At 36.1% G+C, this 24,131-nt stretch overlaps 2 protein-coding genes across 2 annotated transcripts in view; both read right to left on the bottom strand.

The window, feature by feature from the left end:
* The window catches only part of LOC111513470 (probable G-protein coupled receptor B0563.6), a 310,115-nt gene extending 292,712 nt beyond the window's left edge, over nucleotides 1–17,403 (bottom strand). The window contains exon 1 of the mRNA XM_074182546.1: nucleotides 17,152–17,403. The gene's annotated coding sequence lies outside the window, so the exon portion shown is untranslated. The remainder of the gene's footprint in view (nucleotides 1–17,151) is intronic.
* Nucleotides 17,404–22,125: 4,722 nt separating this feature from the next.
* LOC141485594 (uncharacterized) lies at nucleotides 22,126–23,741 on the bottom strand. The gene is made up of 3 exons (XM_074182533.1): nucleotides 23,245–23,741; nucleotides 22,964–23,185; nucleotides 22,126–22,906 (listed from the first exon to the last, which is right to left on the bottom strand). Exons 1-3 carry the CDS (start codon nucleotides 23,413–23,415, stop codon nucleotides 22,259–22,261), a joined length of 1,041 nt encoding a protein of 346 aa, XP_074038634.1. The 5' UTR covers nucleotides 23,416–23,741; the 3' UTR covers nucleotides 22,126–22,258.
* Between the last annotated feature and the right edge of the window lie 390 nt (nucleotides 23,742–24,131).

Here is a 24,131-nt window from a genome sequence, read left to right as displayed (position 1 = left end):
CCAGAACAAGTTATACTCGTGTGAGTATAAAATATGAAAGTACAAATCAAATAAAAATTGAATTTTTAAATAATAATTCAAATATAAAAAAAAGTAATAATTTAATCCTAAATATAAATATGTGCCTAAATTCTTGTAAAATATTTTCACCTTAGTAAACACTTATTAACATTAAGACCTGTTCATGAGCAGATTCGAAATGGAAACTGAAGAAAAGTCAAAGTATTTTCCTAGGATTTGGCTAAGGTATGTGGATGATATTTTTGCAGTATTCGATACCGAAAATTCGAATATCGAGGACTTTGTTTCCTTTTTAAATAATAGATGTCCATCAATAAAATTCACGTATGAATTAGAAAATAAGGGACAACTACCATTTCTTGACGTTTTGGTAATGAGGAGCAAAGATGGAGGGTAAGAATACGATATATTTAGAAAAGAAACAAGCATGTACAGGTATATTCCTGACAGTTCACATCACTGTGGACAGCACAAACGTGCTGGGTTGAATTTTTTGGTGCATCGTCTTTTGACTTTCCCTATAACACATGATAGGTTCACAAAAGAAAAACGTACAATACAGGAAATAGCAGCCACTAACGGTTTCCCAAGGGGTATTGTAGATGACATAATTAGGAAAAAGAAATTTAGGTTAAGAATGAACGAAATGTCGACTTTCAGAAAGGACAAAAACCAAGATAAATACATCTCAGTTCCATACCATCAATATACGAAGAACTTCGGAAAGATTTTCAAAAAACTAGGTATGAAGTTGGTTTTTAAAACAAGTCATACACTGCAGAGCCTTTTGGGAAGTCCAAAAGACAAAGTCGAGAATTCGGAAAAGTCTGGAATTCACGAAATTGAATGTACGGACTGCGATGCAAAATATTATGGACAGACAAAAAGATCTATTAAAGTGAGATATAAGGAACACATAGCACACTTAAAATATGGAAGACCTGAAAAATCAGCAGTCGCCCATCATATTTTGCAACAAAACCATTCCATAGACTTCAGTTCTTTAAGATTAGTTGGACAAGTTAACAACAACATGCAACTAGATGCCTATGAGAGTGTAGAAATAAGTAAACATAATAATATTATGAATAACGATAACGGACCAATACCAAATACCATACTATATAGCTTGTTGAAATAACATTGTTGGGTTTACTGATTACTACAAAAGACACATTGTAAATATATTTAGATAGGCAATATTGTGAAACTAATTTTATATAGCTGAAAATTGTTCTATATATAGCTGTAACATTTAAACATACATGAGGACATATTGTAAAATAATAGAAAGGCCAATTGTAAAATTAATTTAGGGTGGTACACTTGTATGGGTGGTATTACTGATTACCTACCTGTATGATGTACCTGTATAGCATAAATAGCTTTAGTTTTGAGTAGTTTCTAGTTTTTTCTTCCTCTTGAAGATGATCACTTGGTGAACGAAACACGTGTCGAGGTGTAAAAATAACGATTTGGTGTTGGGAAAAAACTCCAGTAATATTCATTGGAGTGTCAGTCAATCAATAGATACCCACATATACAATATTGAATAGCATCAGCAAAAAAAACGGAAAGGATAAGAACGAAATACATTGGTATTCCTATTAATCCTACTCTTAATATAAATGCGTAAAGTTTGTGAGGATGGATGAATGTAATGCATGCATGCAGATTCAAATGTGAGTTGTATATGGATAGATCATGACCTGGAATAACACATGAGGTGAGTTTCCACGGTAATACGGTGAAAACAGCGGGGAAGTATTGTATATGTGGGTACCTATTGATTGACTGGCACTCTTATATTAACGAACAGCCTAAGCTTCTGAACATGCAATCTTGAAATATGCAGGTAGGTTCTTTGTTTAGCGTAAATAAGCACCAAGAAAGGGAATCAGAAATGTTCACCCCCGAGGGGGAAATATAGGGATTCAAGAATTGTATTGTATTTCGTCAGTTTTAAAGTTGAAAACCTGAAGTTTTGGGTCAATAAAAAAATATTGAACTATTTGTTCAAAATGATATGTCACGAAACTTAATGTGGCAAATCAAATTCTATGCGAGAGAAGCCGCAGGAAACACGTAGTAATAATTGTTTTATTTTGGAAATACAGTAATTGAAGATTTATGTCAACTGCACTAAATAATGAATAGCTTCGATAATCGAATTATGTTCCATATAAAGAAATTTCGCAAAACTAACAGAACTGTCAACGACGTCTGCTCTCACGCGTCTGTCCGCCTTCGGGTTGCGTTCTTGGCGATGGTGCTCCATTGCTTAGACCGCCCCTCTACCCCTGCGCATCGTTCCCCATTGTCTTATAGTAGACGCGACGCGTAATGGCTAACTCATGTTAATATTATCGTAATAACTTTCAAACGATTCGTCCAAATTACTTAATGTGAAAGACAAAATTCATCTATATTAATTACTTGAAAGACAATGCAATGTTATTCTGATGTATAAGCTGTATTTATGTAAAGTTTCATCTAAATCCGATCAGTCGTTTAGGCGTGAAAGAGCCACAAATATACATACATACATTTATCCATCCTCACAAACTTTCACATTTATAATATTAGTATAGATATAGATTTATATACTTATATTCGTATCATAGGTACGGATATGTATACTGGTACACATAACTAAATAGATTGGAAAATATAACACCAACCACTTCTTTTCTGAATATTCTGAAAGTGAATGAAAATTGTTATGAAATAAACATTTTTCATTATATTTTATTTGCTTTTTTAATCAACTCAATCAACATTCACTTAAATTTTCAGTTACATTCAGTTAAATTCTAACATAACATGAATAACAATTTTATGTGTCATTTGAATTCATCAAAAAGTCGAGAATTCACCTAGGCATAGAATAGGCTTCTATTGTGCCTATTCTCCCAATTCGAATGAATCCTTACGACTATGGAAAACAAAACAAGAAGTTTTCATGTTATAGGTTAAATAATATATTGGAGAGAGAAGGCAAATGCAAGGAGTGAGAGCGGGTATTTCATGAATGATTGCTCCTTTCGTATGATATGATAAATTTGTCAGTTTTGTACTGGGGGATTCAAAAGATATTGTTAAACATTGTTGCATTTTCAGCGAGGTATCATTTTGATAATTTCTTTTAAATTTGGGAAATGATTTTAGTTAATTCTTTCTTGAATTTGTTGGAATTTATCCGTGTTTTGACACAAGAAGGGAGATGATTACCAAACTTTGATTCAGGATATGAAGCAGTTTTTATATAAATCAGTTTTATGTTGTTTAAGCCTTGATAATTCACAGTGTACCATTGCGAAGTCGTTTTGATGCTATTTTCATTTTTCTTTCCGTATACTAGACATCTATATTTGTAAAGAGCCGGAACTGCCAATATACCACAATATACACAATATACACAATATACCAAATAGTTTTGCCATTGTTTTGTTTGGCTTGTGACACGATGCGTTGTCTTGATGAAACAATTTTTTTTGCCGTATGCGGTCATTTCTTTGCAATATCATCCTTCAAACGCTTTGAACGGGGTTCACCAGTTGCTCTCCACTCAGATGGCGATCGGAGTGAAGTGATGAATCCATGTTTCATCCATTGTCACATTGTCGATGAAAAAATGTTGGTTTGTTGTGCTCAAACATGGCCAAACACTGCTCAGAATCATCAAGACGTTCTTGTTTCAACAGCTTATTTTTTAAGGTAAATACTAATTGAAAAAGTTGTGAATACAATAGCGCCATCTATGTGTTAGACTCAAAACTTCTCAGCCCAAGTAGTACTCTCCCATAAAGTTACATTGTACGATGAGAAAGAAATTATCGAGGCATAATATATGCCAATGAGAGACCTTCTATCTAGAGTTCCTTCGAGTTGTAGCAAATCATAAAAATTTGTTTTGATCTATTTGCACGTATACTCGATATGTTTCCTCCACTTGAGATTATGATCGACCTAAATTCAGGAAAATTTTGTAGATTCTGAAGATTTGATAGGCTCATCATTAACAAAAACTTCCATAGAAAAGTTTTGTAACTTGTAACTGTATAAAATTATCCGTTGAAATTTTAATTTTTTCAGATTGTGGAAAAGAAAAATTGCCAGAAAAATCCATAAAAAAAATTAAAAAATTCGAGAATATTTCTTTCTCAATTCCAATCAATGAGTTAGTAAGGAGGCCAATGTCAAATAATAATAATGTTCCATTTCCCGCGCAAAACTTCGAAGTTGGTTGTCATGTTTAGGTCATACAATATTTTCAGTTTCATCAATAATTTACTTTTGAATTCAAAGCAGATAGAAAGCTACGATATCGTTGAGAAGTGGATCAACGTTCAATCAAATCATTGAGTAAAGACAAAAATATGTTCAATCACTCTTTCAGGAGTTATCAAGTTGAATATGGTCAATGGAAATCAAAACTTCCAACATGAGAAAATAGAAATAAAAACTCAGTCCGTTACTAGACTAGCGTAGTGTAAAATTTTGATGTATTCCTTGATTTTATGTATGGAATTCTCAGATTCCACAGTCATAAATCATTTTGGAAAGCAGAACATATGTTGAACCTGATGTATGGGATTACAAGATAAAACCATTATTGAACAGGATAAAAAATATACGTATCTAATACGTTCATTTCTCATGAACCCATTTTCAGTCTAACAAAGCAATCAGAAATATTATGCAAATCTAATAAAATTCGAATCAATTATATTCGCGCGATTAGTAGATGTTATCTGACGCCGGTTCCAAACTAGTGTGATCAAATACGAGGTACGCGTATTAAATAACGACTCTGGTTACGAAAAAGGGTTTTATTATAGAAATTATTCTACATTCGGATGCTTTCCTTGAATATACTCCCCTCTCCTCGCCACACACATTTCCATACGTTTTTTCCTTTGATCGATGCAGTGCTGGAAGTCTTCTTTTGTGAGGGCCTTTAGGAGCTCTGTCGTTTGTTGCTTTACCGCTTCCATCAACTCGAATCGGGTCTCTTTCGAAGCAGACCAAAACGAATTGCCATTCTTAGACGTTTTGCTGAAGAGGACCGACACTAAGTGGGAAACATCTGTATACCGAAAACCCACTCATACGGGACAGTATCTGAACCACGAATCCAACCACCATCATTCGACTACAAGAGGAATCATCAAGACTCTATTAGACCGTGCTTTTGGGCTCTATAATACTAAGGAAGTTCTCGAGAAGGAACTAGACATCATCAAAAATGATCTTCAACAGAATGGCTACTCCAAAGCGATGGTGGAAAAGACTTTGGCTAGAAGACAGCAGGAGCTTCGCAAGGAAGAGAAGCCGTCACAACCAGTGCTTGCACTTCCCTACATCAGAGGATTATCGGAGAGGATAAGAAGAATTGGTTTCAAATACAACATCAGAACCTGCTTCAGATCCGGTAACACTATCCGTAGCAGCCTCACGAAAACCAGGCCACCAAACGTGGACTGCGATTCCAAGAATGGCATTTACCGGACACCCTGTGAGTGCGGAAAATCCTATATTGGTGAAACTAAGAGGCCATTGAATGTTCGCATTGCCGAGCACAAGAAACACACACAGCGAGGGGGAAACCAGCAAATCAGGAATAGCAGACCATGTTTGGACCCATCAACACAACATCGAGTGGTCCCAAGCTGAGATCTTGCACAGAGAGGAACATTGGTTTAGGAGAAAATTCAAGGAAGCCGCATACATGTTGTCCAACAACGTATTCAGCCAAGCCAGCGTAGAAATACGCAACATATGGAAACCCATCATCAAGCGAAAAATGGCCAACTCTCGCCAAAACGGTCATCTCCCACGGAACTAGTGAAGCGGAAAATGGAAAGCGGGGATAAGTGAAAGTACTCGAACGACCTATAAATAGTCATCTCTCGGAGGAATCAGTCCAGTCATCACCCGAAGACGATTGTAGATACTAACAATCGAAACGTCGTTAACTAACGTGACTTGGAATCTCTTCACTTTTTATTTTCTTTCTTTTTTCATTTCTTTATTTTTATTTATTCAATTGTTCTATTTTTACTTGTATTTTATTTCACTATTATTTCATTTCAGGTTTATTTTTGTTAATATAATTATTATTTTCAGCTATCTCATTTTTAATTCTTCTTTTTTAGTTGTTTCAGGGATTTCAAATCATTTTATATAGTAGACAATGGAAGTCCGAACTAGTGAAAGGCCAAAGTTTTATCAGCATTGAAAATCATCATATGGGACGAATGCACAATGGCGCACAAACGTGCATTAGAAGCACTTAACCAAACTTTGAAAGATCTACGCAATGACTCGAGATGTTTTGAAGGTGCAATGATTTTACTGTCTGGCGATTTCTGCCAAACACTGCCAGTAATTCCAAGATCAACGGCTGCCGACGAAATAAACGCTTGCTTCAAATCATCGAATCTATGGCGCTATGTGAAGAAACTTCAGCTGACAACAAACATGAGAGTTGCATTGCTTAATGATACATCTGCTGAAAATTTCTCTGAGCAATTGCTGGCTCTCGGTAATGGTCGAATACCGGTCGACAAATCGAGCGGATTGCTTTCATTTCCTCAGATTTTCTGTAACTTTGTCTCATCGAAAGACGAACTTATGAGCAAAGTATTCCCAAACATAATTACTAACTACAAAAATAATGAATGGTTGGGTGAGCGAGCAATTTTGGCGGCTAAGAATAAAGATGTAGATGACCCAAATTACATAACTCAGAATATCATTGGAACAATGCATTCATTAAAATCAATTGACTGTGTAACAAATAAAGATGAAGCCACCAACTATCCAATTGAATTTTTAAATTCCTTGGATGTGCCTGGCTTACTACCGCACGATCCACGCCTGAAGGTTGGCTCCGTAATAATTGATGAACAACGTGATTTACGCGACGATACTCAAAGAAAAATTCGAAGGGGAGGAAATTTTCATTCCGAGGATCCCGATAATCCCAACCGATATGCCGTTTGAGTTCAAAAGATTTCAATTTCCAATTCGTCTTGCATTCGCTATGACCATTAACAAATCACAAGGCCAATCTTCGAAAGTTTGTGGTCTGAATCTGGAAAATCAATGTTTTTCACATGGAAAATTATATGTTGGATGTTCACGGGTCGGAGAACCATCTGAGTTGTTTATACTTGCGCCTGATAATGAAGAGTGCAACCTAATAAAGAATAATTGAAATATTTGATTAATAAAAAAAATTAATTAATAAAATAAAAAATGTGCTTTTTTATTTATTACCTTTAAGGCGAAACGGAGTTCGCAGCGTCAGCTAGTATAATATAAATTGATTTGAAATCCCTAGAAAAAATTTAAAAAATTTACCGAAAATAACAAATTTATTAAACAAAAACTGAAATTACAAAGGAATAACATACAAGCAACAACCAAAAAAAAATTGAAATATTAATAAAGGCTGAAAATTAAAAAAAAAATAAAAAAATATCCCTAACAAAAAATCAAAAATTAAAATTAAAATATTCCAAACCAAGTTACGTCCTGACGTTTCGATTGTTAGTATCCACAATCGTCTTCGTGTGATAACTGGACTTATTTCTCCAAGATCTGACTATTTATAGGTCATTCGAGTGCTTTCACCTATCCCCGGGAGTTGGTCGTTTTTCGCTTTATTAGAGGTTTCCATATGTTACGTATCTCTTCGCCAGCTTGACTAAATGCGTTGTTGGACAACATATATACGGCTTCTTAGAATTTTCTCCTAAACCAGTGTTCCTCTTTGTGGATGATTTCAGCTTGAGCTCACTTGATGTTATGTTGATGAGTCCAATTATGCTCTGCCATTCCGGATTTGCTGGTTTCTCCTCGCTGTGTGTGTTTCTTGTGCTCAGCAATGCGAACTTTCAATGGCCTCTTAGTTTCACGGATGTATGATTCTCTGCACTCGCAGGGTATCCGGTAAATGCAATTCTTGAAATCGTAGTCGGCGTTTGCTGGCCTGGTTTTCGTGAGGTTGCTACGGATAGTGCTCCCAGATCTGAAGCATGTCCTGATGTTATGCTGGGACCCAATCCTTCTTATCCTTTCCGATAATCCTCTGATGTAGGGAAGTACAAGTACTGATTGTGGTGGCTTCTCTTCCTTGTGGAGCTCTTGCTGTCTTCTAGCTAAAGCCTGTTCTACCATCACTGTGGTGTAATCATTCTGTTGAAGGTCATTTTTAATGATGCCTAGTTCCTTTTCGAGACCTTCCTTTGTATGACAGAGCCCGAAAGCACGGTCTAGTGGTGTCTCGATGATTCCTCTCTTAGTCGAATGATGTTGGTTTGATTTCAGGTTCAGATATTGTCCTGTGTGAGTGCTACTATCCGTAGCAGCCTCACGAAAATCAGGCCACCAAACGCGGACTGCGATTCCAAAAATTGCATTTACCGGATACCCTGCGAGTGCAGAGAATCATACATCGGTGAAACTAAGAGGCCATTGAAAGTTCGTATTGCTGAGCACAAGAAACACACACAGCGAGGAGAAACCAGCAAATTCGGAATATCAGAGTATGTTGGGACTCATGAACATAACATCAAGTGGGCTCAAGCTGAAATCATCCACAAAGAGGAACACTGGTTCAGAAAGAAATTCAAGGAAGCCGCGTATATTTTGTCCAACTACGCATTTAGTCAAGCTAGCGTAGAGATACGTACCATATGGAAACCTCTAATCAAGCGAAAAACGACGAACTCCCGCCAAACGGTCTTCTCCCGCTCGAATGACCTATAAATAGTCAGATCTCGGAGTCCAGTTATCAACCAAAGACGAATGTGGATACCTACAATCGGAACGTCGTGACGTAACTTGGTTTGGAATCTTTCCATTTCAATTTTTCATTTTCTGTTAATAACTTTTTTTAATTTTTTTTTCAATTTTCAGCTTTTATTGATATTTGAATTTTTTATTTTTTTTGGTTGTTACTTGTATGTTATTCCTTTGTAGTTTCAGTTTTTGTTTAATAAAATTGTTATTTTCGGTTAATCTTTTTAATTTTTTTCAGAAATTTCAAAACAATTCATATTATATTAGACAATGGAAGGTCCGAACTGATGAAATACACCACGGAAAATTGTCAACCACCTTCAAATAAATAAAATCTATAATTATATAGAAGACATTTTGAATATTTTGATATACCAGGCATGATATGCCACTTACCATTATTTCTCTTTTCTGAATGATTACTTTGATCCCTCGTGGTTGTACACTGCCGACTGTAAATCATTCCATCTTCCTTGAAGAAAACGCAAATGAAAAAGATACATTAGAGGTGGAAGTTCTCAAGTTCAAATCCTGTATATTCACCAAAATAACGTGCTTGAAATTCAATGAGGTCGACCTCCTTCAATAAAATCTTTTGCAACTAGCACAAATATTCATCAATTCGACAGATCCAATTTCGCCAGGGAAAGTTTTGCATATCAAGAACCGCCGCTCCGATAAGCTTTTCAAAATTGGAAATCGACACAATAACAACTTTACAGCCTACTTATTTCCGATTCAGAGAAAAACTTCAATGATGCGACTATGGAAAACCCACATTTGCCCGCATAACACCAATTTTTCATGCGTTGTCTTTTACGCAACATTTTCCCAATTCATTTGAATTCATTACCATTCGCATTCCCAGTTTTTATTCCTGGAATTGAATCGCGCTGGAGGATCCAAGAAAGTGTTGACGAGAGTGAATAGATCTTCATTTCACCTCATTATATATACAGTATTGATAGTTCACCCAAAAAACTAATTTTTCTCTGAGTGGCAAACATCAACTTCATCGTCATTTATTGGTCATGAAAGTGACATTTTCGAAATTTAGGCATTGAAAATTTTTTCCCTGAGCTCACATGCCTTCATAGAGAGTGGTCACTTTTTCATTATGAATGTATGGGTAATTTTTGAGCCATAAGAGACAAAAATCCGTTGGAATGAAGAGAAATTGCAATTTCACGAACCCACATCTTCTTGGTCTTCTGTGAAAAGCGTGTACCACTTGTGAACATTTTTCTGACTCAGAGTACAATCACCGTATGCCACGGTCAACATTTCGAGTGTTTTGAGCACTTCTTTCCATTTTTTACACAAAATTTGAAGCAAAACACTTCTAACTTTTATGCCTCTCACTAACATAATAAACATGTGTATAACATGTGTTATAAAATAAACTGTAGGGTGTCTCCAGAGGCTCCAATAGATTCAATGCATCGCCAGAACACTTCGTGACATGACTATCATCAAACTTAAAACAGTCAGTTTCGTCTTTGACCAAGGCGTAATAATGACCAAATTCAACGCCAGAACCACAGTGAACAATGACTGCATGAATATTATAATAGTGGTCTGCTAGATTGAAATGTTCATCTATTTTGAACTTTCCAAACAGTTTCTTGCTTCCGTCAGAGGTTGAGTCTTGTTTGAAGATCATCAGTGTTATTATTAGATTGACTGGTGCCTCAGCTATACTTGTTTCCTTATAATAATCAGTTAGTTTGGCGCATGTTTGGCAATACAGTTGATCATCACCTGTTGAAAATTCCATTTTCAGATGATTTAACAATAAGCTTTGCACGGACTGGTTATAAGTCATATCAGGAAAATCTAGATGAAGTTCCAGAAATTCACATAAGTTTTCGCTACCTCTTGAACATTTACTACAAAGTAAACAAGTGAGGATTTTTCCAGCAGAAGATTTACAGACACAAGACGAGATGGGTTGTACGGAATCATTCAGTCCAGAGCGGTCAGGAGTATTGATTTTGCTATTGTTTTGCTCACGAAGAGTATTCAACAAGAACCCCAAGAATTCGGAACAATCCTCTTGTTGTCTTAACGAGTATCTGGTGGACTTCAAAGACTCCAGAAATCGGTTGGTGGGAAAGATGATAACTTCTTACGAAAATGCAGCTGCATGAACAGTTGTTTGAGTTTGATGAATAAGTAGGAAACATTCCCGTTCTCGTTCATCATTAAAACTACGTTCTTGAAATTCTTCATCATGAACAACACTTGTAAAATGCTATTCATGTAGCGAGTGTTTCCTAAATCAGCCAATCCAATTTTCTTCTCTAGATTTTCAGGACAGCTCTCTACAGATTCGTAAGGAAGAACAGGTTTCACAGAATCTCCATAAGAACCATTTCTCGAGCTGCAATCGATCCTTCCAAGTGAAGAAGGGTTTCGTGGAGGGATCGATTTGGCTTATGCTTCATGCAGCTCTTCCACTGAAAGGTAACCAGAACTACGAGGACTACAACTCATATTTGGGAGGCAAGAATGACTTGAGTCCACTGACCACACTGAAAAAAAAGAAGGTGGATCAATCACTTGTAAATTAACCCTGATAGGAGACTGATGAATATCCACATATCTCGGCTTGTTTCGAAGAGATTCCAGTTCCGTACTGAAATTAGGGCAATGCATGATCTCATCAAAATTATGTGGAGGAATAGTTTCAAGGTCCGAAGCAACATTGCCACGTTGAATAGCAATACTAATTCTTTCTATCAAAAAAGAGGTAGAACGGTGATCTTTCGTTGCTTGGCCTATTCTCCTTCCGAGTTCATGAACGAATAACAAAGACTCCGGGCCATATACACCAAAAGTTTCAACCGCTACTGGATGGAACAGATAGTTGTTACCAAGATTTTGGTATTTTTTTCTTTTCAATTTCTCGTCACATAATGCTGCAGTTCCAGCAGACTTCGAACTTCCGGCTAGATGGGAAGCCGCGACCGTGTCAACGCAAGTGAAGTCCCATACCACAGCTTTACCGTATTTCCATGGTATGAGATACATATCATCTGGTCGTTTACCATTATCTCGACTGGTACATAAGGGTTCCAAAATTGCGGGAACATCCGCTGATAACATAGCTCGTTTCAATATGTCGTTCACTTGGTGAGGTCGAGATGAACGCCTGCACTTCTCCTGCAACTCAAACCATGTCTACATTTCTCATGTCTACATTCCTCATCTCAATACTACCGCAAACACAAGTATGAGGCACACAAATAGATGAACCCATTCTAAGTCCTACTGCTATTCTGAAAGATTCGTCGTCTAATAGTGTTCCAAGAGATGCAACAGGTAAAGCATTTAGCCAAGCACCCGATTCCTTGATCATTGCTGCTTTCAGACGAGTCTTATCGTATACACTTGTAGATTTATGAAATTTATCAGTTATAATTATCAGAACATGTCGGTCCCGTGCATTTTGTATTTTCTTTTCATCTGTTGGAGTTGCGGCATGCCAAAGTGATGGATGCCAAGGAAGGATGTAATCGATACGATCAGAAACACTATTGACTGATGCCAGAAAAGCTGGTAAAGCTACGGAATAAGCCGAACGTAGCCCTTGTACGCCAAGGTTTACAGAAAGCGTTGCTTGGAACCATGAATCATTATTGAAATGATTATTTGTAACATATTCCGTCGTGTTGCGGAGTAAATTATCAAATTTGTCAAACTCTAACTGACTTGACCAAGTGGGGGAACATCTGAGGGCGTACATGAGTTTTGGAATCGCCAAACAATTTCTCAAAAGAAAAAATGTAACGTGTTTTGGAAGTTCATTCAATCTGGTGGTCAGCAATTTGAATGATTCCCGTTTTTTTCGAAGATGTTCTAAAAGTGAATCTTTAGAGAAAAGAGCACCCAAAAGACTCCATTTAGACTTCTCCAAAATTCTCATGCCAGGAACTAATTTCAAAATGGATTCGGAAATATTATTCGGAGTTGAAAGAGTAGTCAACTCGCATTTTTCGAAATTTATTTCAAGTCCAAGATGTTTTGAATTATCAATGATTTTTTTTAATCTTTTGAAACACTGTGTTCATCGCCAGCGATTGAGCCATCGTCCAAATACCAATAATTAAATTCGGATGATAAGCTTCTAGTGAGTTCGTTGATGGTCAGACAAAAAAGAGCAGGTCCTAAGGGATCACCTTGTTGAACATTAGATATGAAAAGCAAATGGCATATTACACGGTAACTACATTGATGTAGTGATGAAATGAAGACTGTATATGAAGCGAAAATCTGATGTGAGGCCAAGTTTAATATTGCTCCTTCTACAGATGAAAAGAAAATACAAAGGGCGTGGGACCGAACTCTTCTGAACATCATAAATGATAAACTTCAGAAATGTACAATTGTATACGTTATTGTTCGGCTGGAAGCAGCAATAGTCAAGGAATCGAGTGCTTGGTTGAATACTTTACCTTTTGCATCTCTTGGAATACTATTAGACGATGCATTTTTCAGAATAGCAGTAGGACTTAGGATGGACTCATACTTGTGTTTGTGGTAGTGTAGTTGATGAGAAAGGTACACATGGTTTGAGTTGCAGAAGAAGTGCAGGGCGTACATCTCCACATCACCAGGTGAACGACCTATTGAAATGGGCTATGGTGTAAGCCAATGTTCCTACAATTCTGGAACCATCAGGTACCAGTCGAGATGATGGTCGCGGCTTCCCATCTTGCTGAAAGTTCGAAGTCTGCTGGAACTGCAGCATTGTCTGCCTAAACTTCTGGTATTTATTGTCCGGAGTCTCTTTTATTCGTTCACGAACTCGGGAGGAGATCAAGCCAAGCAACGAAAAATTACCGTTCTATCTCTTGCTCTTCAACATGGTAATGTTACTTCGGTCCTTGGAACTATTCCTCCTTCACATAATTTTGAAGAGATCATGTCTGGCCCTTATTTCAATACGAAACTGAAAACTCTTCAAAACAAGTCGAAACATTTGTATATTTCTCAGTCTCCTAACAAGGTTAATTCGCAAGTGATTGATTCATATTCTTTTTTTTCAGTGGGGTCGATAGACATAGGTCATTCTTGTCTCCCAAATATGAGCTGCAGCCCTCGTGGTTTTGGTTCCCTTTCAGTGGAAGGGCTTAATGGAGCGAAAGCCGAATCGATCCCTCTACGAAACCCTCCATCACTTGGAAGGATCGATTGTAGCTTGAGAAATGGTTCCGATACAGATTCTGTATCGGTAGTTATCCTGAAAATCTTGAGAGAAGAAAATTGCATTGAATAATTTACGAAACGCTTGCTACATGAATAGCATTTTACAAGTGTTGTTTCATGACGAAGAATGCCGAGAATGAGGTTTTAATGATGAACGAGAATGAGCTTTTTTCCCATTTATTCACCAAACTCAAACACCTATTCATGCAGCTGCAGTTTCCTGAGAAAGTATCATTTTTCCCACCAACCAATTTCTAAGGGTCTTTGAAGTTAGGACAACAAGAGGATTGTTTCGAATTCTTGGGATTCTTATCGATTACTCTTCGTGAGCAGAAAAATAGCAGAATCAATACTCCTAAACGCTATGGATTGAATGATTTCGTACAGTCCATCTCTTCTTGTGTTTGTAAATATTTTGCTGGAAAAATCCTCACTTGTTTACTTTGTAGTAAATGTTCAAGAGGTAGCGAAATTTCTGAAACTTCATCTAGCTTTTCCTGATATGACTAATAACCAGTCCGTGCAAAGCTTATTGTTAAATCATCTAGCTTACTTTGTAGTACATGTTCAAGAGATAACAAAAACGTATGTGACTTTTCAACTAGCGTTTCCTAATATGACTGATAAGCAGTCCGTGCAAAGCTTATTGTTGAATCACCTTGAAATAGAAATTTCAACGGGTGATTTTCAACTGTGTTGTCAAATATGCGCCAAACTAACTGAATATTATACGAGTACGAGTATAACTGAGGCACCGGTCAATCTAATGATAACACTGATGATCTTCAAACATAACTCAACCTCTGACAGAAGCACCAAACTCTTACGAAGGTTCGAAATAGATGAACAGTTCAATCTAGCAGACTATTATTTTAATCTTCATGCAGTCATTGTTCACTATGGTTTTGGCATTGAATCTAGTCATTATTACGCAATGGTCAAAGATGAAACGGACTGGTTTAAGTTTAACGATAGTAATCTCACTCAATATTCTGGCAATATCTTGAATTCATTGGAGCCTCTGGAGACACCCTAAATTTTATTCTATAAAATACAGAACATTGGCAGATCAAGATCTTCAGATGATCTGGCGCTGCAGGTTTTTCCGGGTTTTTACTGCAGCTGAAAAAGCAAATGCGCCACTGGAATCAATCAAGTCGCCCTGGAGCGCCAATTGATTTTTTGTTGTTTTATAATTCCATAATTTGTATTACTTTTTTCTTCATGTTTCAATAGTTTTTTTCACATGTCACAGAGAAAGACAAGAGAGCTTTTTTTTAATTGAACAGGAGATTCTGAAGTTATTTCAATTCAGAAACAAACAATCAACATACCGATAGAAGAAATCGAGGGTAATGGCCAAACGCATGCTACTACGTTCGAATCAAAAATTGATTTTATTCAAGAAAAATCCGTGAGCGTTATATTTTTTCTTAGAAAATATCGAAGTGAATTGCCATATTCATGTCACTGTTGAAGTTGCAACTCATTTTTCAATTGAATATATAAACTTTCATTAACTGTCACTTCTAATCGAAAATCACCTGAATTTTCCAAATGTTCCGGAAAATGAAATAATTTCTATTTTTCGATCATAGTCAATTATCATTTTTTTATGTATATTCAAAACCATGAATATTCGCATGCCATCAAGGAACACCCTATATAATCTGAGATAGAATCTCTAGAGTTCTTTAGAGTTCTTTTAGGTGTTACTAACGGCTTTCTGGAATCCTAATCCATAACAAGACTCTCTCTGATGTTATTCTTCAATTTGAACTTCCAGAGAGAAAAAACACGATGAAAATTAAGCAAACACAAGCACTACAAGAAAATTTCCGAAGGCCCTCTAACAGCGGTGCCTGTGCGAAAGTATCGATTCACATTGGATTTGAATCGCTAGAGACGTTCTCAGGTTTTATTAAACATAAAATCAGTTCTCCAAGTGAAAGAGTTTTTGAACAGTGACATTCGAGGTGTAGTTGAACCACTCTTGGTGGAATCAAATGTGCCATGTCACTTGAACACTTCCCGTTAAAGAATCTATAGAAGAGAGACAAATCCCTAACCTTTCTTCGATGTTCCAGACTATCATGGTTGCAAGTTATATTCGCGTCTCCAATCAGGCGGATGATTCTTTTCTAGATGGAATCCAGCAGCTTCAGGTTATGCTTAGAGCGGAGCTCCATACATGAGAACAATACTCGAAAGAAAGTCTGATCTCAGCTTTGTAAATCATCAAAAGTTGCTGGGGTGTGTACAGTTTTCTGGTTCGGAACAGTGTTTCAAGCTTTTGAGAAGCAGCCTTTGCAAATCTAGCGAAATGATTGGTCAAAATAAATTTAGATAGGCAATACTGTGAAATTAATTTTTACATAGCTGAGAATTGTTTTATATACAGCTATAACAGTTAAACATATATTGTAAAATAATAGATAAGGAAAAATTGTAAAATTAATTTAGGTTGGTATACCTGTATGAGTGGAACACCTGGATGGTTTATCTGTATGGGATATCTATATAGCATAAATAGGGTTAGCTTCGCTTAAGTTTCTAGTTTTAATCTGCCTCTTTGAAGATGATCGCTTGGTGATCGAAACACGTGTCAAGGTGTTAAAAATAACGATTTGGTGTTGGAAAAAAACTCCAGTAATATTTGAAGAGCATGGTGCAATATTTTATAAAAATTCAGCCCTGTTTTCAGAATTTTCCTATTCGACTCAAATGCGTCCAATTAAATACATTAATACTTGGAAATTGATTATATGAAGTACACATTGAATCCTAATATGTAATTTTTTTTCTATTCACTCCCCAGTGTTTGTCTATCAAAACGAAACTGTAAAAGATATACTGCCACATCTCAATCACACAAGCATAGTAAAATTATACATATCCCTGTCTATAAAAGCAATTGAAGTTCCAATAAACTTTCAGCCATTATAAGTTTTTATCTCATCCCTGTTCAAAGTGATCCAGAGTTATTGGAAACACATCACAAATCAGTGTATTTCAGAAATTTTCAAAAAAGCATTATTTCCAAACCATTTTCAATGATTTCTAAATTCTAATTGAAAAAACAGCTTGCAGTAGTGAGGTGTATCATACCCTTCTTGTTCATTCATTGATGACTTGTCTCTCAAACGTGCAGCAAATTTCTGTTAACACACCAAAAAAGTTTAAAAAACTCGCGAAACTCGTACAAATCACCAGAGTTCTTCTAGTTCGCTCCCGGTTGCAGTTCCGTAACAACTAATGAAATTTCAGCGACTCGGTAGTCTGAAGCCTGTTGCTGGAACTTATGGCGCGCGTCTCCCAAAATGCGAATTATAACAACGCTAATTATCAAGGAATATTTGCTAGTGAACCTTAATGAAAATAAAACTGTGTAACATCAAATTATTGTATCCCAATAGTATTTTCAGACTGAAATAACGACACCTTGAAGTACTGAAAACACATTTTCTTTCGCTGGATATAAACGTTCTCGAATAAGAATTCAATTGATTACAATGTGTTCACAAATTCAAATTCTGAATATTCCATTGTCCCCAGTCGCTTTACAAACTTGAAAACGTGAAATCAAGTAGAGATTATGTAATATTTTCTCTATAACTGATGGAATTACCCGATACATTATGAAAATTCATAATATCACATCCAAGCAACACATTACTGTGAGATTTTTACTAAACAGTACATTGAACCGCTATACAGGGTGTTCCTTAAACACATGCTAATATTCAAGGAGGTAATTCTTAGACCCATTTTAAGGAAAAAACGTCCAATGGACGTATGTCCTAAACGCCTTAACTTTTGAGATACAGGGTGGCAAAGTTTTCAAAAATAATCAGTTTTTTAATAATAACTGAGATAATTTTGTAGACATCTTTGGCATATTTGGTACATATGTTCCATGCCTCAAGGCGCATTTTCTGATGTACAATTTTCTTAATTTTCTCTGCCAGTGGCGTACGTACGAATTTTGAAATTTATATTTTTGGCGAAAAAAATACTACGCCACTGCTTTATCTTGAATTAAAAATTATTTTTAAAATCTCCATACATTTTTGAGCATATTTGATCGAATGGGTTTTCTTTGTCCGACGCATGGTTTTCGCTCAAAAAATTAAAAATCGCTTTACTTAAGGATAAATTCCTTAAAAATCTGATGCGGTATCGTGCATCGACTGAAAGCAAACTAAGAGATCAGATTTGTTGCAAAATAATTGAGGATCTAAAAGGTATTTGTTTGTTGTCAGATGCACTGTTCTCAAGTAAAATTACGTCATAACGCAGCACCGCTTAATAATTTTTGAAAACATAAATTTAGTTATCCTGGAATAAATGACGTGTAGCAGAATTTATTTACTGCACCTCTTGGAAATATGGAGTTTGTCGATATGTGATTTCTTTTAAAGATTAAAAGCAGAAAAAACAGCGTACCCACCATAGCAATAAAAAACTAATTCTCTGTATGTACAAACGTCAGTAGCTAATATTGATGTTGGTTTGAAGTAACGTGTTGGTGTTAAAAACTGTCACAGCGCGTTTTGATTAATTTTGAAGTGTTATTGAAGTTATTTTGGTAGTCCGCTGTTCTGAATATCAGTAAATATGGTAAATTATACGAATGCGGAAATGGCGCAAATGCATTACGTATATGGCTTTGCCGATGGTAATGCAACAGAAGCCAGGGGCATTTATCAGGAAAGATATCCTAATCGTGCCTTACCAGATAGCCGAACCATTTCAAATATTCATCGTCGACTTGGGGAAACTGGTAGTTTCAAGAAAGGGACTACGGAAGGTAGACCTCGTGTAGTAAGAACTCCTGAAATTGAGAAAGCGGTGCTGCAAGAAATTGAGGAACATCCTGAGACGAGTACGAGGAAGATCGCTAGAACTCTGGATATTTGTCATCAAATTGTTTGGCGTATTTTGGTTGATTTTTTGTTATACCCATACCATATTTCAAGAGTGCAGGCATTACTCCCCAGAGATTTTCCACAGCGTGTGAACTTCAGTCAGTGGTATCTACAAAGTATTGCACTAAATCCGCAGTTTGAGGCACAAATTTTGTTCACAGACGAAGCAAATTTTTCTCGGAATGCCATTCAAAATTTCCATAACAATCATGTGTGGGCTGAAGAAAATCCCCATGCAATAACCGAAACCCATTTTCAACACCAATTTTCGGTTAATGTATGGGCAGGAATTATAGGTGATCATCTAATAGGCCCATTTTTTCTACCAGGACGCCTTGATGGTCGTTCTTATTTACACTTTCTCGAAGAAGACTTACCTGGGTTATTGGAAGGTGTGCCACTTGAGTTAAGGAATCGAATATGGAACATGCACGATGGCGCCCCTGCTCATTTCAGTGTAATTGTCCGAAACCATTTAAATAAAGTTTATCCTAATCGTTGGATAGGTCGCGGAGGACCTCAGCAATGGCCAGCAAGATCCCCCGATCTCAACAGTTTAGATTTTTTTTATGGGGTCACCTTAAAACTCTTGTGTATAAAACTCCCGTTAATACTTTAGAAGATTCAAGAGAGCGAATAGTTGCCTCGTGTGAAACTATACGAAATACGCCGGGAATATTTGAACGGGTGCGTAATTCCATGCGTAGAAGGGCGGAAGCATGCATACTAAGTGCAGGTGGCCACTTCCAACAATTTTTATAATCAGATTTGGTATTATTACTAATTAACAAATTTGAGCTATTCGTTTAGACTTACTGTCACAAAATAAAATAAAACTCGTTTTTGTGAAAAATTTATTTTTTTGCAGATTATGTTTTCAAATATTATTAGGGAATTGGTAATGCGTTATGAAGCAATTTTCAGATTCTCATTCATTTTAGAATTGATCTAATTTCTTAATTTGCTTTCTGTCGATTTTTATTTTTTTGAGTGAAAATCATGCGTCGGACAAAGAAATACCATGAGATCAAATTTTCTCAAAAATAAATGAGGATTTTAAAAATGATTTTATTTCGAAAAGAAAGCATTGGCGTAGTACTTTTTCCCCAAAAATATTCAATGCGAAACCCGTAGGGATGCCACTGTTTGAAAAAATACAAATTTGTGTACATCAGAAAATGCGCCTTGAGGCATGGAACATATGTATCAAATATGCCAAAGATGTCTATAAAATTATCTCAGTTATTATTGAAAAACTGATTATTTTTGAAAACTTTGCCACCCTGTATCTCAAAAGTTAAGGCGTTTAGGGCATACGTCCATAGGAAGTTTTTTCTCAAAATGGGAACGGAGTTCTCAGGATTAGAAAGTTCTTAAAAAGTGAAGTTCTGGGTGTACTGAGTTGAACCTCAAAACGATGAGCAGCCACAGTTCGTCGCGTATTTCTGATATGTACCGTCTCTTGGGGTAAGATTGGCCCTTTAAGGGTAACATTGACCCAAAGTTAGAAAAAGTTTTGTTGTGCTGTATTGTAATCATATAATGTGTTATCGACCTAGTTTATCCAGTACCTACTGGGTAGGTAGCACCACTGGCCCACCTGTTGATGGAGTGGGAGTTTAGTTCCATATTTCACCACCCCTCCAGTGTTACTCCACCTTTACTGTGAGAAAGTGTCGAAATTTGTTGTCTCCCAACTTTTACTTGTGAACGCTAATTCTTGAAGAGCTACTAGCAGATAAGTGTGTAATAATATTATATATTCAATTATTTCATGTATTCTTGATGTAATAATGCTGCTACCTTTGTTTTATACAAAATAATTCGATTTCACTATTTCATTACATCTTTGGCCCAGAGTTGGGGTAGATTTGGCCCAAGATGATGACTGGGCCAAAGTTACCTTAAGACTCATATTTTCGATATAATGTTTGAGTAGTATTTTATAAGCAGTTTGTTAAACAAAATCACTTAAAATATTTTCATTACTATCGTAAGCACTAATTTTTGGATTTTGTCGCAGGAAAAATGCTGAGAAATCGAATAAAACCTCTTGGAACAAGAAATTACGCCAAATACAAACCAGAAGTGTTAGAGGAGTGTTTAGAGGCTATAAAGTTGGGTGACTTAACCCAAAGAGCCTCAGAAAAAAGGTATAATATACAGCGTGACTCACGGTCGATGGTAGGATAGACGTTTCTGGAAAACGCAAAGCATGATTTTTCTGAAAATTCCACCTCTCACATTTCCTTACCTGTTCTATCGATCTGAAATATTTTCAGAATTGCGGCGTTGCCACTTCCATCAAAAAGTCCTAGCAACTTTATTTGTTTAAATGGAACACCCCGTATTTCAATACATTTTTGGAATCGCTCTGGTATTTTAATATGGTCTAAAACATAGCTTTAATTGAAATTAAGTACATCAGAACTCTCAATTCATGAAAAGTTGATATTTTGATGATAATTTGGACAAACTCGAAATATTCAAATAACACCAAGAAATCGACTCCATATCATACAGGGCGTGCTAAAATTTTCAAATGAAACCCCCTGTATATTACTCGGTAAATTGATACATGGTGACAAATGCTTCAAGATGATATATCATGTCCCTATACCTAAATCGTCAAGTTTTCTTAATAAAGCCGTTTTTGTGGAAAAATAGTTATTCACGTTTTACCTACAAGTGTTGAAAGTGGCATTTTATTTTGTGAGTGGGGATTATTGCAAAACGAGCGTCAGCAAGTAGAGCAAACTCACGAGCAAAATAAAATCACTTTTAACAAATGTATCATACAATTTTTTTTGTATAACGTTACTGCTGATAATAAAAAAAATTATAGGGTCCATGGGATTTGAACACACGATCTTTGGATTACAAGGCATATGTTACAACTACATACGCCAACTCACGTTATTTTGAGAAGGATTATTGGTTAGTCATGAAGGACTTTCTACAGTTGGACTGAATACTACTTCGTCATCGTCAGTAACTTCACAGTGATTTAATATTACCAATAACACGAACTGCATGTGTGAACTTTTCTAAATGATTTTTGATAGGTGTTCTGATTGAAGTGTTTCTATCAAAGAGATTTTCAATAACAGTTGTACAAAAAATAATTTTTAAAGAATTTTATTTCTGACCGGGATATTATAAGCTTATATCGTCATAGTTACGCTATCAATAAAGAGGGTCATAACTCCCTTGGGACATTATAGATTTTATAATTCCCTCTACCTTTCACAAGTAAAAATAAATAGAAATGAAAACTGAACCTTTTTTTATTTATTCACGTCATTACAAATAATAAATGTACAATTTTGAAATGTTCCCTGAAAATTACTTCCGCCACTGGAAACAATTTCTTCTTTTGTATGGCTGGAGCTTCTGTTCACTACAGTCGAGGTACCTGCCTCTTCTGATGACAAAGTAGACAACATACGCGCCGTTTTATTTCTCAATTCGATGCTATCCTCCAAATACTCCTCCGCCACCGTGGAACTTTTCCAACCTCCGTGTCTTTTTAAGTTAGTCATAGTTGCTCCTGCATTGGCTAGAGCAGTAGCAGAAGTGCGACGAAGGCAATGTCCCGTATAGGAAGATGAGTTTGGCAATCCTAAATACATTGCGATTTTGCTGGGGATTTTCCCAAACATGTTTTTTCCAATTGGCTGAGATGTACATTTATTTTGTCGGAAGCTCAAAAAAAAACGTTCAATACCTTTAGGACGCAAAGACATATAAAGTCTTAATAAAGGCAAAGCGGAGAACTCTTTTTCATCCACAACTGTAAATTTCTTCGATACACCAGTTTTACTTTCCGGTACGTTCACTACCATAACGGAATCCCGGTCCTCTATATCCGATATCTTCATATTCAAAAGTTCCTGACTTCTGCATCCTCCAAAATAACCCATAATCAAAACAACCTATAACAAAAAAAAGGAAATAAATACACACAAAAAGGAAAATAAGAAAAAAATTACCTTTTGCAATAAATGAATATCATTAGGAGCGTCCTTTAGGAATCTGATAACATCTTTAGGAGATAAAACAGCAGACTTTTTCGGCTTATAACTCTTACTCTTCCGTTTCAAAAAAGCCTGTAGTTCATTGAACTTGGTGATATCTCGTTTCTCATGTATAGTCACCATCGATTTTAGCATTGACCATTTAGTCCATAAAGAATTCGCACTATACGTTTCTGACTGAAACGAAAAAACACAATTACTACCAAATCTACCGAAAAACATAGAAAATTCCTTACCAGTTCTTGAAAATATGCCAGAAATACAGTTTCAGTGACATCTTTTGGCATAACATTTTTCCGTGTCAGCCAGTCCAAATATATCTTGTATTCTTTTTGGTATACGGCTTCACTTTTCGATGGAATTAATGATTCTCTTGCTTGTTCAGCTTTTTTCAAAATATCCCCCATTATATTTGGGGTAGAAAACACGTTTTCACCGCAAACACAGCTTGATAACAAAGTTCTGTTTATAAACAAGTAACATAGCAACAACCTAGCAACTAGAAAACTCTACTATAATCAACGGTACCTGATTCAAATATACCGGGAAGGTAATGAATTGGTACATTTTTCCGTTTCAAAAATGAACAAAATTTCATTGAAATCGGTCAGAAATAAAATTATCTATGTACCACGGGAATTAATGAGCCTTAATAACCTCAGGCAATTGCTGTCCCTCGGGCCAGAGGCCCTCGGGACGCAAACTTTGCCATCGGTAATTAAGGCCCTCCTAATTCCCTTAATACATAAATAACTATTATTTCTAGGTAGCCGTGGAAATATCAAGCTTATGACAGTTTGGTGACTTTTATAAGTAATTGATGAATGATTATTGACGGTGTTTCAAAAAATCGCCAAAAATGAATGCAAATATTGATTATTCAAACGAAGTTCTTTTGAAATTATTTATTATACACGGACAGTGTGATCAAATCATTGCCAGAACTTGAAGAAAATTCAACCAAATGTATCCTGAATCAACACACGTTTTGACAAAGATTTGATCACTTTGTTCATGTGTATAATAAATAATTTCATAAGAACTTCGTTTGAATAATCGATATTTGCATTCATTTTGGAAGATGATTCGAAACACCGTCGATAACTCTTTGTAAATAACTTAA

Source organism: Leptinotarsa decemlineata, unplaced genomic scaffold (assembly GCF_025532065.1).
Source record: "Leptinotarsa decemlineata unplaced genomic scaffold, Ldec_3_MD MMD2_P_RNA_scaffold_2, whole genome shotgun sequence".
NCBI lineage: Eukaryota > Metazoa > Arthropoda > Insecta > Coleoptera > Chrysomelidae > Leptinotarsa > Leptinotarsa decemlineata.
This window is presented reverse-complemented; position numbering and strand designations above follow the sequence as displayed.